The following is a 15,776-nucleotide window of genomic DNA, read 5'->3' on the forward strand; positions in this document are numbered from 1 at the left end:
GGAAAGTAGCCTTACTCATGTAGAAAATGTTGATTTTTTTGCAATATGGCAATTTTGGATGCTTCCATACATCCTTGGTGCATGAATTTCCCTGCAAATCTTATATCCTGCTTGTGTGATTGGTCTGCTGATTTTTTTTTGAGAAGTCTACCCTGAGATAAGTCAAATTTCAGACATCCTTTGCATAAAGAGCTTTGCTTTTGGTGCCATGCTCTCTGAGGGCTACCCTCTTCTAAAAAACAGAAATTAAACATGAAATTGATAAGAAAGAAAAAAAAACATCTATCCTTTCTCCTCCCAGAGCAGCCAAAGTAATAATGTGAGGTCATAGTACACCTGATGGCATACTGGTATGCTGGGTATACTAAAGTGATATCTTATAAGTACCATATCTGCAAAGAAGGACTGTAGTCTATAGCCTATAGTGTTATATATATATATATATATATATATATATGTGTGTGTGTGTATGAATACACATTCACATCTCCCAGCATGCATAGTAAGCTGTATCATAATTCTGTCTAGATGTTATCAATTGTGTAAGGCTGGACTTTTGGCTTGAATTTCAGCCTCAGCTGAAACCACCAATTCCAGCTTGCCTTGTAGCGTTGAATGAGCTAACACCTACTCTGCACTATTTGGCAGCCCATTCTAAATAAACCTTTTGTGGACTGCAGAAAACTGACAGAACAGGTTGTCCACATGTCATCACTCTTACTAAGTTCTTATGTTTTCTAGACCCCTGTTATTCTGTGTGCTCTTATTCCCGAGTTCCTGTTACCTGCTTCATTTGTCCTGACCTTGGCCCATTATTGATTTGGCAGTAAGTTATTTACTTTCACTACTCTTGTTTTCTAATATTTGCATGGTGGACTACCTTACTATTGCTGACCTTGACCTGTCAACTACTGTCCTTACTTGCCTACACCCGGCAGGGGAGCCTGGAGTGTAATATACTGGTGATACTGCACCTTTTTAATTCTGACCAGGCCTACCTGATTATCACAGCTGTGAGGCACTCCATTCTATCCAGCAACACCATTACATATTTTTTTCATATGGGGCAGTCCTTATTACCAATAATAATTAATATGCTACAGTTCTTTGATGGAACCAAAAGAAGTTCTAGTAGGCAGAAAAACTATTCTCTACGGCCTTACCTTCATTTGTATGAGAAGATAATTCTTTCTACTATTAATCTGAACTATGTAACAGCTGTCATCATTTAGTGATTTTATAGCACATTTTATACCATGGGTCAGCAAGCTCAAGCTATATTAAATTGTTTCACATCAATATGAAAGGACAAACTTCAGGAAACACAAAATGTGTTTACTGCATCAAAACATAATAAGCTCCACAATTATGTCATAACATGGAAAATAATTCAGGAAAAAGTATGTTGTATAAATTATTACTGGATCAAATGCAAAGTGCAGCACTACAAAATACACTTCTCTCCATTTGTATATTATTAGAAAGGTCAAGGACCAAACATGAGCTCTTGTAAATGAATAAAATGTGATCATTAACTAGCCGTCTTGCAATTGCAATCACCACAAGAGTTTTGTAAAATACATTACTAATCAGAGCAAGGCAAATATTTTATATTTCTGTATTTCATTTTGCAAGTATGTTTTAGTGTTACAGAGCAGAATTTATTGTTGTACCCCAGTTTTTTATTCAACCTTATAGTGCTCCCAAATTGAACCTGTTATGTAAATTGCTAAACTACCATAATTTTGTTGGTGCACTTGTCTTCAAATCAGTTTCCTTGTGTCTGGAGAGAACCTTAGAACCTAGAATGTAATTAAAGTGGAGTTCCACCCATTTAAAAGTCAGAAGCTAAAAAAAGTGTAGCTGCTGACTTTTAATCACCACGCACCTGTCCCACGGTCCAGCTATGCGGACACATGAAGCCTCGCTCCTCTCACCCTCCTCTCCGTGGTGCCAGGATTCTAACTGTGGGCGCCCGGCTGTGTCTTCACAGCCAGGCGCTCACTGCGCTGCACACTGTGAATGGCCGGGCAATCTTCTGGGCCTTGTGACGCATCCCAAATGATTGCAGGGAGGGCTGGGGTAAGGGAATCTTCCTTCTGGCGCTGCGGCACCAGGGGAGGAAGTGGGAGCTGGGTGCCTCTAAAAACAGGACCCCCTGGCATGTCAGAGGGTCACCATCACTTAAAGCGGAAGTTCAATTTTTGGGTGGAACTCTGCTTTAAGGATGTAGGTAACTGAGCTAGGATGAGGACAATTATGGGCATGGTCATGACAGCATTTTCCTAGTATTGTTAAATAATACACTTTGGTGGATCTAACACATTCACTTTAAGTATGAACTATTCCATAGTTGAAAAGTAAAAAGAAAAAGTAGTCTAATTCCTGTGCGCACCCTCTATAATAATTGCCAATATGCAGCAATTTAATTTAATTTTCATCAACAGCCAATGAAAAAGGGGCGTATGACTCCTTTTTTCTTGTTACCATATCCACATTCATAACTGCAGATAAGAACAGTGATTATGTGCAATGTAAAGTAGCCCACAATTGGTCCCCCTTTGCTGAAGCAGAAGTATTGCTAGGGTCAGTAAAGTCACTTACAAGCACTTTTAAAAGAACAAAAGGCTGTCCTGTGTGTAGTCAAAATATCACCGTGGTTAAAAAACATCTAAATCGTTCCATATAGTTTCTCACATACAATAAAGCACATCACTAGACCTACAATCAAGTGCATTACACAGTTACAGTAATGAGTAGCATAAAGTTCAGCACATGTAGTTAAGAGCAGCATACACAAAAATGACTAGCACATTACACATAAATGTAAACATCCATTCACACACCTAATACAACCCAACACATCACAGATACATGGTAGTTATGCAGTATGTCTTTACACAGTGGGGGTGGATTTACAAAAGGCAAATAATCTGTGCACTTAGCCAGTGCAGTTTCACTCAGTTCCCCAGAGCTTAGCAAATGTGGTAAAGCTCTGCTGATTTCCATCATTAAATATGTGCATGGAAAAATGTTGTTTTTTCTTTTTTATTTTGTTAAATATTTTTTTTTTTTTTTTTTTCCTTGCATCTGATTGGGTATTCTTTACAAAGGGAAGCTTTACCACATTTAGAAAAAGTGTAACACTGCTCAGACTGTGGATAAATATTTCCTCCTGGGTGCAGGCCCCGGCTTACCGCCTTCAATAGTAATTGAAGAAAACCAAAATTGGTCGCACACCAAGGAAGGAAGAACTTCTGTAGAATAGTTACTTTATTGCCAAAGTGCCAAAGGACGTAGACAGGACATTACAGGAATATTGGTAGACTGGTTTCACATGGATAACTTGTGAACAAGCATGAGTTATCCGTGTGAAACCGGTCTACCAATGTTCCCGCAATGTCCTGTCTTTTGTCCTTTGGCACTTTGACAATAAAGTAACTATTCTACAGAAGTTCTTCTTACCATGGTGTGGGACCAATTTTCCCTTTCTTCATTTACCACATTTACTAAGCTCTGGAGAAAATTACTGCAACTGTACTTGTAAAATGCACAGTCAGTTTGCCATTAATAAATCCACCCCATTATAGGCATTTTAAAGAGCAATTTTAAAAGATGAAGAACAGGTGCTCATTATAGAAGAGGTGGACACATGCCCTGATGAAATGACACAGAAATCCTACTGTGCTGAATGATGCTATAGTTAACACAGCTGTTCTCTGCTTGGCATGTGTCTGACATCTCAGGTGGTACACCAGCAAAACATTAAAATGCTCAGTAGTATACGATTAGAATTGCAAGTGTAGTTTAACCCTAGACAGAGCTTACCACAGAGCAATTTTTTGTACAGTCACTAGTTTAGAAATACTATTTCCTGAATATAAGTTATATTTCACTGCAACGATAATTTTAGGAAGGTTCAGGAAGATGCAGCTCATTTAAACAACATTTCTTTGCAGCAAGTAAAGTAATTCAGTAAACTGTTAGCATCATCTGGGAAACATTGCCAGTGTGCTCAAGTTTAAAAGTCCAAAAATAATTTCAATATGACTTTTTATTATTTTGCCAGTGTCAGCTAAGGCATTTTTTACATGCTTCTGAGTGGGACTGCAGTTTCCTGACAAATTAGAGAAGGCACAGCAGAGATTTCAGAGATTTTAATTACATAATAATCAGGGTGCAGAGGTATAAATAATTGCATTGAGACTTAGATGGCAGGTAAAAAATGCCCAGCTTGACTATTTACAGGTGAGTAGTTAGGACTCTGTAGAACAGCAGGCAAGCAACATTTAGAGGTGATCAAATTATGGGGCAGATCAGAAATTCTTCCACAGATCTCATCTGGGAATATGATCTGCATACTCTTACAGTCCCTAGATTGCACACCTAGTTACATAGTTACATAGTTGGTAAGGTTGAATAAAGACAACAGTCCATCCAGTTCAACCTGTGTAGGTGATTGTGTGTGTGCTGTAGAAAAATAATTTCCCACACCCCCTTAAATTGTTTTCATTAAGATGCATGTCCAAGAGACTTTTAAAACTATCCATACTTCCTGCCGACACCACTGTCTTTCCTTATAATTGAGGTTCTCCAGTCCCCTTATTAATTTAGTTGACCTTCTCTGGACTCTCTCCAGCTCCAGCACATCCTTTCTGAGGATTGGTGACCAGAACTGGACTGAATACTCCAGATGCGGCTGAACCAGAATTTTATAAAGTGGCAGAATAATCGTCTTATCTCTGGTGTAAATTCCCTTTTTAACGCATGCTAATATTCTGCTGGCTTTGGTAGCTGCAGCTTGACACTGCATGCTATTGCTCAGTCTGTCTTCTACTAAGACCCCTAGATCATTCTCCATCCTGGAATCCCCTAGGGGTTCTCCCCCTAATGAGTAACTTGCGTTTATATTTTTACCCCCCCCCCCCAGTGCATTACCTTACATTTTTCAATGTTAAACTTCATTTGCCATGCAGTAGCCCACCTAGGGAACAGTAATGGCATAAACTAGAAGACTATAACCTTTGCATTGCCTCATTAGCACAATCCAGAATGAACTGTCTCTTTCTAAAGAAAACTTGGAGATTTCATGAGATAAAATGCATGTAGAAAAATCTATTTTATTGATACATTTTGACAATTTATAACAACCTTTCAACGTCATAATATTTCCAGTTAAAATATCCTGTAGAATTTAGGCTACTATAAACCTGGAGTAACCCGTTATTTTAAAAAAAAAAGAGAAATACAGCACACAACTAACGTTTATTACTTGTTAGACTTTTAAAATGGCATCTACGAAACTAGTCCCACTATTAAACACACCCATTTTATTTCATGCCCCCATTTCAATCAATATGCAAACAATATAAGCAATATGTAAAGGATAACAATACTCATAAGGGCAACCCCCTTGGGTTTCCAGGTAAAAAGTCTAAACAGTATAAGTAGGTGGAAAAATGTAATTGTGTTGTGGTGTCAGTAGGAAGAAACAATTCTGCTGTGTTCACATCAGTGAGAGTAAAAAAAACAAGCAGTTTAAAGATTATGGTTGTGACAGGCTGTGCAAAGGTGCAGTTTATATTGCAAAATCAGCAATACTGAGGAGGAAGCAGTACAGACGGCACCTGGGCTGAGCAGCTCTGGAAATTTCAAGGAGCTGCCAGCAAGGGCTACAAGCTGGGACATAAGCTACAACTAGGAACAAAAGTGGGGACATGTTTTGGCCAGGACAGCCTACTTAAATCAGGGACTGTCTCTGGAAACTGGGGACATTTGGTCACCCTCATGTTAAACCCTAAACTTATTTTTAGTATGTAGCACTCCTCCCTCTGGGTCAGGTATACAGCCTGACACTCATTCACACTCAGGAGTTTATATTTGGTTTCACATTAATGTGCACAGCTTTACTGTGCATTGGTTTTTGGTTAGAAGACACCCACTCAGTAGGAACTATCTACATAATTTCTCTTCCCCACCTTAAATATCTTCCTCCCATTCAAGGGAGCAGCATACACCTGAATCCATCAGGTCTGGAATGGCACCATATCTACTCTTTTTTCTTTCTCAACATTATACTCCACCTAGTGGAAGTAATTGGTAGAGGCAGCAGTTCCAACAAATATTTTCTAATCTCTTTGGTACATATTCCATACCACGGGTACCTTTTCTTTTTCTTCACTCTGGAATAGTGCTCCAAATATTTATCACCTTCTCAATGCATAATTCTAAACAAGGACCTCAGGAATTGGTTGGGTCATGTAAATATTTATAACTCACATTTATAACTAGCAGAGCCCAGTGAAATCCAAAGACATGCTAAAGTTAGCTACAGCCTAGCTGCAAAACACACTAAGTTTAATTAGGGAAGCGCCAGTTTTGGGTAGGGTACCAATAAGTAAGTTTAGAATCATGTCTCAATTGTTTTTTTGAGAATCTGTTGCAAAGTTTTTAACCTGGGGATCCTGACAATAACAGCACTTCCTGTTGTAGGCTGACAACCCTGAGTCACTGCCTACCAGTAAGCAGCAGCACTGTTAGCCGGTTATTGTGCATTTGGCCATTGAGAATCCTATGTAAGAGACCTGATAGGTAGACCAATGATCAACAGAAGGAGTGCTTGTGACAAACCAGCAGTACTGCTGAAAATTGTAATTCAATGGTTTAGCAATGTCAGCCAGGAATAAGAAGTGCTGTTACTGTTAGGATCTCTGGGTAAGAAACTCTGCATTAAATTCACAAAAAAAAAAAAAAAAGTTTAAAGGCGAAGTATCCCCAAAGGTTTTTTGGCCAAACCTCTCCTATGGATCAATTCATTCTGCACTCCTGTCCATTTTTAGCTGACGGTGGGCAGAAGTCCACTGTTGGCTGACATCACAGAGCCAGTGCAGGCTCAGAAAAGATCCAGACCATATGGTCAGTATCCACCCAGAAGCCTGGATCGGCACCGGGCTCAGCCTCTCTGCCCCTCCCACCCCCTTCACAGCCCAGCACTCCATTAGGCACTGGAGAGGAGAGCAGAGAGATGCTGACTGACAGTCACGGCTCTCTGCACAGAGCAAAGTGGTTGAACTGAATGATCAGCAGTGTTTAATCACTCAGTTCTTACTACTGAGCCAGAGGGGGACAGATGCAGAATCATGGACAGGTGCATCCTGGGCCTTCACAGCGGGTGGAGCATTTTTATTTTTCATTTTCTGTCCCAGTGGTGCGGAAGTGTAGTGACTGATGATGGATCTACATCGGGGGACACTGTTTTTTAATCTTTTTAATAAAGAAATTGTCAAAAACTGTCTTTGTGTTTTTATTACTTTCTGACACTTTTTCTGTGAATGGGTAGGGGTACCAAGTACCCCATACTCATTCACATGGGGGGGCAGGATCTGGGGGCCCCCTTATTAAAGGAGGCTTCCAAACTCTGATAAGCCCCCTGCCCGCAAACTCCCAAAACTACAGCCCAGGGTTGTGGGGAAGAGACCCTTGTTCCCATCAACATGGGGACAAGGTGCTTTTGGGATGGGGCAGGCAGAGCACCCACCCCCCGTGTTAAATGCATGTGGTATGATGAAAAAAAACCTCACAGATTCCTGCATCCACGCAAGCGAGATGGTTGTAGGAATCTCCTTCGCTGTGCTATTGTATTCTGTCAGTGGGACTTCTCCCCCTTCAAAATACACTGATCAGTGCTGCACCACTGGCTGCAGCTGCTGATTGATTGGGGTTTTACAGCAGGACCATTCGGCAGAACCTGGTCTAATGATCAGCTTTTGTTGAACAGACAGGGCTACACACAGATCGAAATTTGGCCGGTTCAGTATGAATTTAGATCTGTGTGTATCCGGTTTAGAGAATAAGTTTGCCTTTTTCAGGTAAAAATATGTGCATTTACATAAAATTTTACTAGGACCCTGCAAAGCATTGTACCTGCAATCAGCAGATCGCAAGCACAATGCAGAGCTCTTTCAGATTGTCAGTGTAAGCTGTCTGCTTGTACCTCCTATGGGCAGGGAGTTACACACTAACAGGAAGCATTAATGAACTACCTAGAGTGTCCTGGTAGTTCATTGAGAACTACAAACCGATAGCCGCAGCTGCTGTCAATACTTGTAGTTCTACTGTTTACAGAACTCTGTGAATGAATGACATGGCTGGGTGGGCGGAGCCCTGTACAGCCGCTTTTATATTTCAAATTGTGACAGCAGGTGCAGGGAGAAGATCCTACCCTTGCTGTAATGCCCCGTACACACAGTCGGACTTTGTTCGGACATTCCGACAGCAAAATCCTAGGATTTTTTCAGACGGATGTTGGCTCAAACTTGTCTTGCATACACATGGTCACACAAAGTTGTCGGAAAATCAGATCGTTCTAAACGCGGTGACGTAAAACACGTACGTCGGGACTATAAACGGGGCAGTGGCCAATAGCTTTCATCTCTTTATTTATTCTGAGCATGCGTGGCACTTTGTCCGTCGGATTTGTGTACACACGATCGGAATTTCCGACAACGGATTTTGTTGTCGGAAAATTTTATATCCTGCTCTCAAACTTTGTGTGTCGGAAAATCTGATGGAAAATGTGTGATGGAGCCTACACACGGTCGGAATTTCCGACAACAAGGTCCTATCACACATTTTCCGTCGGAAAATCCGACCGTGTGTATGGGGCATTACAATGTGGGTGCGGGGGGTGTGGGGTCTGCTGCAAAAGTAAGATGTTACATGTTCCACCCTGAAGACAGGTGTAACATGTAACATGTTACAAAAGGTGAACTTATCCTTTAACAAAGAATATTTTTACTACTTTGTATGGCAGTCCCTGGAGGCAGTGAGCTACTTTGACAAACAGGGAGACAAATGGGCACATTTATCAATACAGTTAAATGTTTCCTTATATAGTTTGAACCTACTCATGAGAAAAACAACTACATATTTAATGTGACGGTTGTAAGTGTATATTTGCATGTCTATTTTTTTCTTTGCTACATAAACTATTTTTTTGCAAATTATTGTTAATAAAAATTACCGATGCATTTCAATCTGTTGTCATTTTGTAAAACGGTAAAAAGTAACCTGCAACTTTGTCAACAAGAGGCATTCTGTGCACTATTTGTGTACCAAAATCAACCAGGAATGTCATTTTCTGCTCAGGTGATTGGCTCACTGCTTTTCTCAGCAGCTTTTTTATTATTATAACATGCAAACCAATCAGGTGATCAGGCAGATGTTCCACACAGCAGGATACTGGAAGGGATAAGAATCCACATGTTTCAATATAAACAGCAGCAGATAGAATTTGTTAAAACTGTTGCAAAGTAACTGACCATAAGTGGATTGTTTGTTTGTTTGTTTTTCAGCAAAAGAACAGTTATGCCCCATACACACAGTCGGATTTTCCGACGGAAAAATGTGTGATAGGATCTTGTTGTCGGAAATTCCGACCGTGTGTAGGCTCCATCGCATATTTTCCATCGGATTTTCCGACACACAAAGTTTGAGAGCAGGCTATAAAATTTTCCAACAACAAAATCCGTTGTCGGAATTTCCGATCGTGTGTACACAAATCCGACGCACAAAGTGCCACGCCTGCTCAGAATAAATAAAGAGATGAAAGCTATTGGGTACTGCCCCGTTTATAGTCCCGACGTACGTGTTTTACGTCACCGCGTTCAGAATGATCAGATTTTCCGACAACTTTGTTTGACCGTGTGTATGCAAGACAAGTTTGAGCCAACATCCGTTGGAAAAAATCCTAGGATTTTGTTGTCGGAGTGTACGGGGCATAACAATTTAATTATCTTATTAACAGGTTTCAATGAACAAAAGGAAAAGAAGGAATTTCTTCTAAAAAATAATCATATTTGCCATGTCTTATTTTACTAGCGTAATTCTCTAGAAATGTTATAAAAATGAGATCTGTTATAGCTGAAGTAGCTGATTACCACTTCGACAAATGTGTCTGAAAAGATCTCTCTGGTGAATACAAATGTTAATGCTCACTGACACAGTACTAAATGCATCTTGAACATTACATGCTGCGTCTGAGATGCCATCAGCTTTAAAAAAAGTGTTATTTAGTGCTAACATTTGCATCCACCAGAGAGCTCTGTTGTTTCTATGAAAGATGTATTTATGCTCTGCTTGTCCCAAGATGCTGCAGGAAAGGGCTATAAGTATGTGCTGTTTGTCAGGTCAGGGCTCAGTATACAAGCTTTATAAGTGCTGATTCTTACATTTGTAGGTGTAACAAGCTTCAATATGTATGTCCTATAAACTGAATTTAGGTAATACAATCTTATTCTTTTCATATACTGTATGTGGCCTTTTACCTGCACAGCTGTATTGGATTAGCTGTCCAAGCCTCCACCAGATTTTATCAAAATGACTAACCAAACTTCCATTATTGCTGTTTGATATTTATAGAAAAATAAATGCTCTTTCCTCCTACCAATAACTCAGTGCCAACATTTGATTAACAGTATGCCCTTAAAATCAATGTCTGTGAAAGGCAGGGCATGACAGAGCTCCCGTTCCTGGCTCAAAGTAAATGAAAAGACTCAAAAGCAAGTTGATTCATCCTTCTGTTGACAGCAAGGATAAAATGAGAAGACACACAGTTTATAAAAATGACCAACAATTAATTGTCCTGCAAGCTATCAAAGTACGGAAAAGAGGAAGAAAATAGAAGGATATAGATACCTATAAACCATATATCTCAACAACCAGATTTCCATGCTAAAATGTAAACTTTCAAAATGACTCTTAAGGTAAAGAGTGCAGTCACAATCAGCTTACTCTTATTCATGGGCTTCTTCTGCATGCTGCACTTTTAATTAAGCATGCTCTTAATTAGTATGTCTCCCTCATCAGTACTACACATCTAATTTTTTTAATTAAATTGCAAAGTCACAAATAAGGTTAATTAAAAGAAGCTTGGTTCTCATCAGCCTCTTGCCCTATGCTGACCACAGACCAGTGTATAAAGAAATAAGGATAACACAATACCTCTCACTGATTCTTTAGACAGTTAAACTGATCATTCATGTATCCCCAACCTTGTGCTAAATAAAAGGACACATTTTTTTTTCCATAATGTGATTGGACATTCTTCTCAGCCAACCAATAAATCATGTTCAAAGTAACATTATATTGACACACACACACACATGACATCATCATATTAAAAGATCAGTGCATTTATATTTGAATGAATTTAAATGATTTTGGCATAAATAATTATGTATTTGTTAAATGGCTATATAAATAACAGTGGTACAAGAATTCCTGTGAGGGTGGGCAGATTCACTATATGAAAAACAAAGGAAGAACACCAAACTATTTAAATTCTGAAATCATGGCTAAACAAATATTGTCTAAGTTCAAAAGACGTGTATTCTTAATTTTGGTGTTCTTTGTGTATTTTTTTCCAGATCTGTGCAGTAATCGAGCATGAAAGAACTCCTGCCTATCTGATTTTGTAAATGCATTTTATGCACACAAAGTGGATTGATATCCTTTGTGTCTCTTTGAGGAATTAAAGTATTTTCAGCCCTCTGTGCTTCCACAGCTACTCTGGTGTCCACCAGCCTTTGAAGTTGGACCATTATCATTAGAATGCATCAATTTACTTACCCAATCATAAACTTTGCTTCTACAGGTGCTGGTCTCAAGAAAAATAATTTTTGCTATATTTAGGACATTTCTCTCAAAGTTTCTCATTCTAATTTTTAAAGGTTTAGATATTAGTTTTGATTAAAATTGTTTCTTGAATTACAGAGATTATTGTGTTTTAATATAGTGTTTATCTGCTTATAGAGCTGCAAAGACTAGTTGATGTACCTTAAGCTAACAACATCTGGATCAAAATGTGGCCAGTTCAGCAGGTCCTAGATAAATTTAAATCCATATATGGGGCAGGCTTGTTGTACAGAAGTTGATTGATAGTACAACTAGCCTTTCAGATTTTACCTGCATGATCAGTGCAGCCAGCTATTGCCAGCAGCACTGACCAGTGCATTCTAATGGTGGGAACGTCTTCCACATCGAGTGTGTGGATGGGGGAATTAAGTCATTTTTTTCATCCAACCTGCTAGTTCAACACAAAAAATAATCATCTATGGGCTGCTTTACTTCCAGCATTGCACATTTTTTACCCCAATATGTCCAGGTGAGTACTACTAGCGTGATTTTTGTTCAAGGCAATTACCCTCATTTGACATCCTTCCATATATACAACTCTCAGGTAAAAATGTCCAGATTAAGGTAACTTTTCAGTTGTTTATGGATATGTGTAATGCCCTGTACACACAATAGGATTTTCCAACAACAAAATCCATGTTTTTTTTCCGACAAATGTTGGCTCAAACTTGTCTTGCATACACATGGTCACACAAATCTTGTCAGAAATTCTGAACATCAAGAACGCGGTGATGTAACAACACGTACGACGAGCCAAGAAAAATGAAGTTCAATAGCCAGTGCGGCTCTTCTGCTTGATTCTGAGCATGCGTGGAACATAGTGTGTCGGAATTGTGTACACACGATCGGAATTTACGACAAAGGATTTTGTTGTCGGAAAATTTGAAATCCAGATCTCAAATTTTGTGTGACGGAAATTTCGATGGAAAATGTCCGATGGAGCCTACACACGCTCGGAATTTCCGACAACAAGCTCCTATCAAACATTTACTTTCGGACAATACTATCGTGTGTACGGGGCATTAGTAAAAAATCCTTTTTCTTCTACTGCACCTTGAGTGTTCTAAGGTTCCACTGAGGCAATTAATAATGAGATCTTTTAGATTTGACCATAAGATACTGTTTTGGGCATCTAGATCTTCATTAGATTACATCACAATCTTGTGGCCTGATCTATGTAAGGAAAGCCTTACTATGGGCTTAGAGAAATCCACTAACACATATAACTTCAGCTGTGCTTATATTAGAACAGTGCTGTTCTCTTTTTGAAGTTTTGAAAGCCTTCTTGAGTGACTTGTGAAAATGGTCTATTGAATCTTGAATTGGACTTTTATGTATGGATTAACCTATGGATGGCTGCTCACCCTAGAGCACAACACATTTAGTACACAAAACACATGCATTTGGTACAATTTAATTAGTTGTAACACCATTATTTAAACATTGAAAGTTTGTTGTTCCTTTGGCTATCCACCTGTATTAAATGTACACATATTAAATATGCCACTACATTTTATGCTCCACTGCCTATTTAAAGCATATATTTTAATGACAGCATTGTATTTATTTGAATCCAGGAATGTCCTTATTTTTGAAAGACACATTCCCTAATTCATATCTCTGGATTTTTCACACAGTAAATGCAGTTGCAGCATATTTTAGACACATTTTATACATTTTACTAGAAACTGCACCAAAGATGCAGCAGGCTAATGCAGTGCACTCAATCATATACAGAGGTATAAATATAGCCCAATTTTCTTTTTTCTTCTTTTTTTTTTTTTTTTAGGAAAGAGCAAGTTCAGCATTCAGAAAAAATGATTGCATGAGGATTTTGGTCAATATTCACATACCTCCATCACTCTGTGCTTGGTTTAAGCAATGTCCAAATATCACTGCAAAAGTCATCAAGTTCCAGAGCTTTCGTATCATTTTCTGTCAAACTTCACTCAGGGAAAATCTGAAATGAGAAGAACAAAAAAAAACTGAGGATGTCACATTCACATGTATCAGTCATTCAGTAGCAGTCATGTTGTGGGGAGCCTCATTCAGGTCAGTCACTTTTAACAATAACAAAGTAACTGTTCTGATTTACTGTGACTGTACTTATTGCCCTCCAGCTATCTGGAGTTTTCAAAGAATACTGTAAACACTGCCTTTTTTATATATTTTTTTATTCAAAGGTAAAATGTGTCAGCACTTCAAAATAAGACAGTATTAAGTAAGAAGAAGTACTAAAATTGACTGTAAAATGTTATGGTAGTTACAGAGAGCATCACTCTGAAAATCACTCCTGTCCTTTTTCAAATATAGATGTCAGCTTGAAATCTCAGATAAAACTCAAAAGCAAACTATTAATAAAACACAAAATTAAGCAACTATAAAAATGACAGAAAAGGTGAGACTACACTGAATATAATCAAGAATATTGGGGGAAAATATCAATCAAATCTGTTTACCAAGTTCTGGATTTCTCTGTCAAAGGAAACACAAATGGTAATAATCCTCAATTTGTTGAGTTCATTGCAGCCTTTACTGAACATTCAGCAGGCTGACATATATACCAATCATGGATGTAAGTAACAAAAACAAAGCAGTATACAGTCATATGCACATTTATCTCAACACTGTCCTAATAACAATCCTCCTATTTTTGGGATGTGTAATGGAATGAGATATGTGAATATCTTCTTCTTAAGAAGGTTTTATGTGCTAGATTGCATTTACTGTAAACAGTGAACATATGCATGCACTTGGATTTCCCTTAGTGATGCATTAACCAAGCAAAGTTTGGTTCATGGGCATTTGCCAAACAAATGCATAACATGCTTAGTGGGATGCCATAAACCTGCACATGAACTGGTGCACATCTACAATGTGCTAAAGAAAAAGTGACATTTAGAAAGAGCGAAAAAACATTTGTCGCTAAATGACATTTTACACGCGCTTCATTCGATTTGTAAACAAAGGGGCCAGGGAATTCCCCTCAACATCTGTACCAGACACTTATCCTTGATAAGTGTCTAGTATGGATTTTAAAAGGGAATCCCATGCAAAAAAAAAAAAAAAAAAAAAACATAGGTGTGGTTCTATGCCTGACCCTAAAATTTCAGGGACAACCCCATGCAAAAAAAAGCCCCCCAAAACTCTTATTCAAGCATTCAGCTTTGCTGACCAGGTTAATGGTATCAATCACATTGTCCGGTGATGTGAATCCATCAGCAGTCACACCACTATGACCCACCGAGAAAACACAATGACACATGCATGATGATTCGTCTCCTGACCAATGATGCTGCCAGATGTCACTGACCAACATAATTCATAGTACAAACAAGTGGTCACTGCCCCCACCTATAACTGGTCACTACAGCAAGGAGCATTGGAAAGGCAATACATATAAAAAACAAAGAAATTTCCAAGCTCAACTTACCGACCAGCCTGCGACCAAGTGAATTGACATATCCAACAGTATGCATTAAAAACAGGGGTTTAGTTGCACATATTAGCAAATACATGTGTAAGCCACAGAGCCCCAGCAAGGCACCCCATTTTCTGTGGACCTAAACTCTAATTTCTGTGAGTCTCTTTTATATGCGTTGCCTTTCCAATGCTCCTTTCTGTAGTGTTTATCTGCTCTACACCTGTCTATTTAAATGCATGTGCTTCCATTGTCTCTGTGACTTACGCATTTATTTGCAAATGTGTGCAACTAAACCCCTGTTTTTAATGCATACTGTTGGACAGGTCAATTCAGTTGTTCGCAGGTTGGTTGGTAAGTTAAGCTTGGAAATTTCTTTGTTTTTTTTACATATTTGATTATTGACATCACCCGTGATACCTGTTGGTTTGTTTACTGTATGAAACAACATGGCAGCAGAGCTGGGAAGTCATTCCTTTAGTGACAATAGTGATATCTTATGCAAGTAGTGGTCTGTCTCTTGGGAGAAGTCATGCAAGTATCAAAATGCCTCGATGGGTGGATGTGAGTATGGAGGAGTGGGCAATCCTAGGCAGGCTTTGCATGCACGGTTTCCTAGGTAAAGCCCAATGTGATGCTAAGACTCCATGCTTAAAAGAAC

The 15,776-nt window shown here is 38.8% G+C and overlaps 1 protein-coding gene across 1 annotated transcript in view; it reads right to left on the bottom strand.

Annotated features, from left to right (window-relative positions):
* The window catches only part of PCDH15 (protocadherin related 15), a 2,079,434-nt gene that overhangs the window by 1,893,100 nt on the left and 170,558 nt on the right, over positions 1 to 15,776 (bottom strand). The window contains exon 2 of the mRNA XM_073596339.1: positions 13,548 to 13,654. Coding sequence (XP_073452440.1) covers positions 13,548 to 13,626 — 79 coding nt within the window. The 5' untranslated portion in view covers positions 13,627 to 13,654. The remainder of the gene's footprint in view (positions 1 to 13,547; positions 13,655 to 15,776) is intronic.

Source organism: Aquarana catesbeiana, linkage group LG08 (genome assembly GCF_042186555.1).
Source record: "Aquarana catesbeiana isolate 2022-GZ linkage group LG08, ASM4218655v1, whole genome shotgun sequence".
In the NCBI taxonomy this organism is placed as follows: Eukaryota; Metazoa; Chordata; class Amphibia; order Anura; family Ranidae; genus Aquarana; species Aquarana catesbeiana.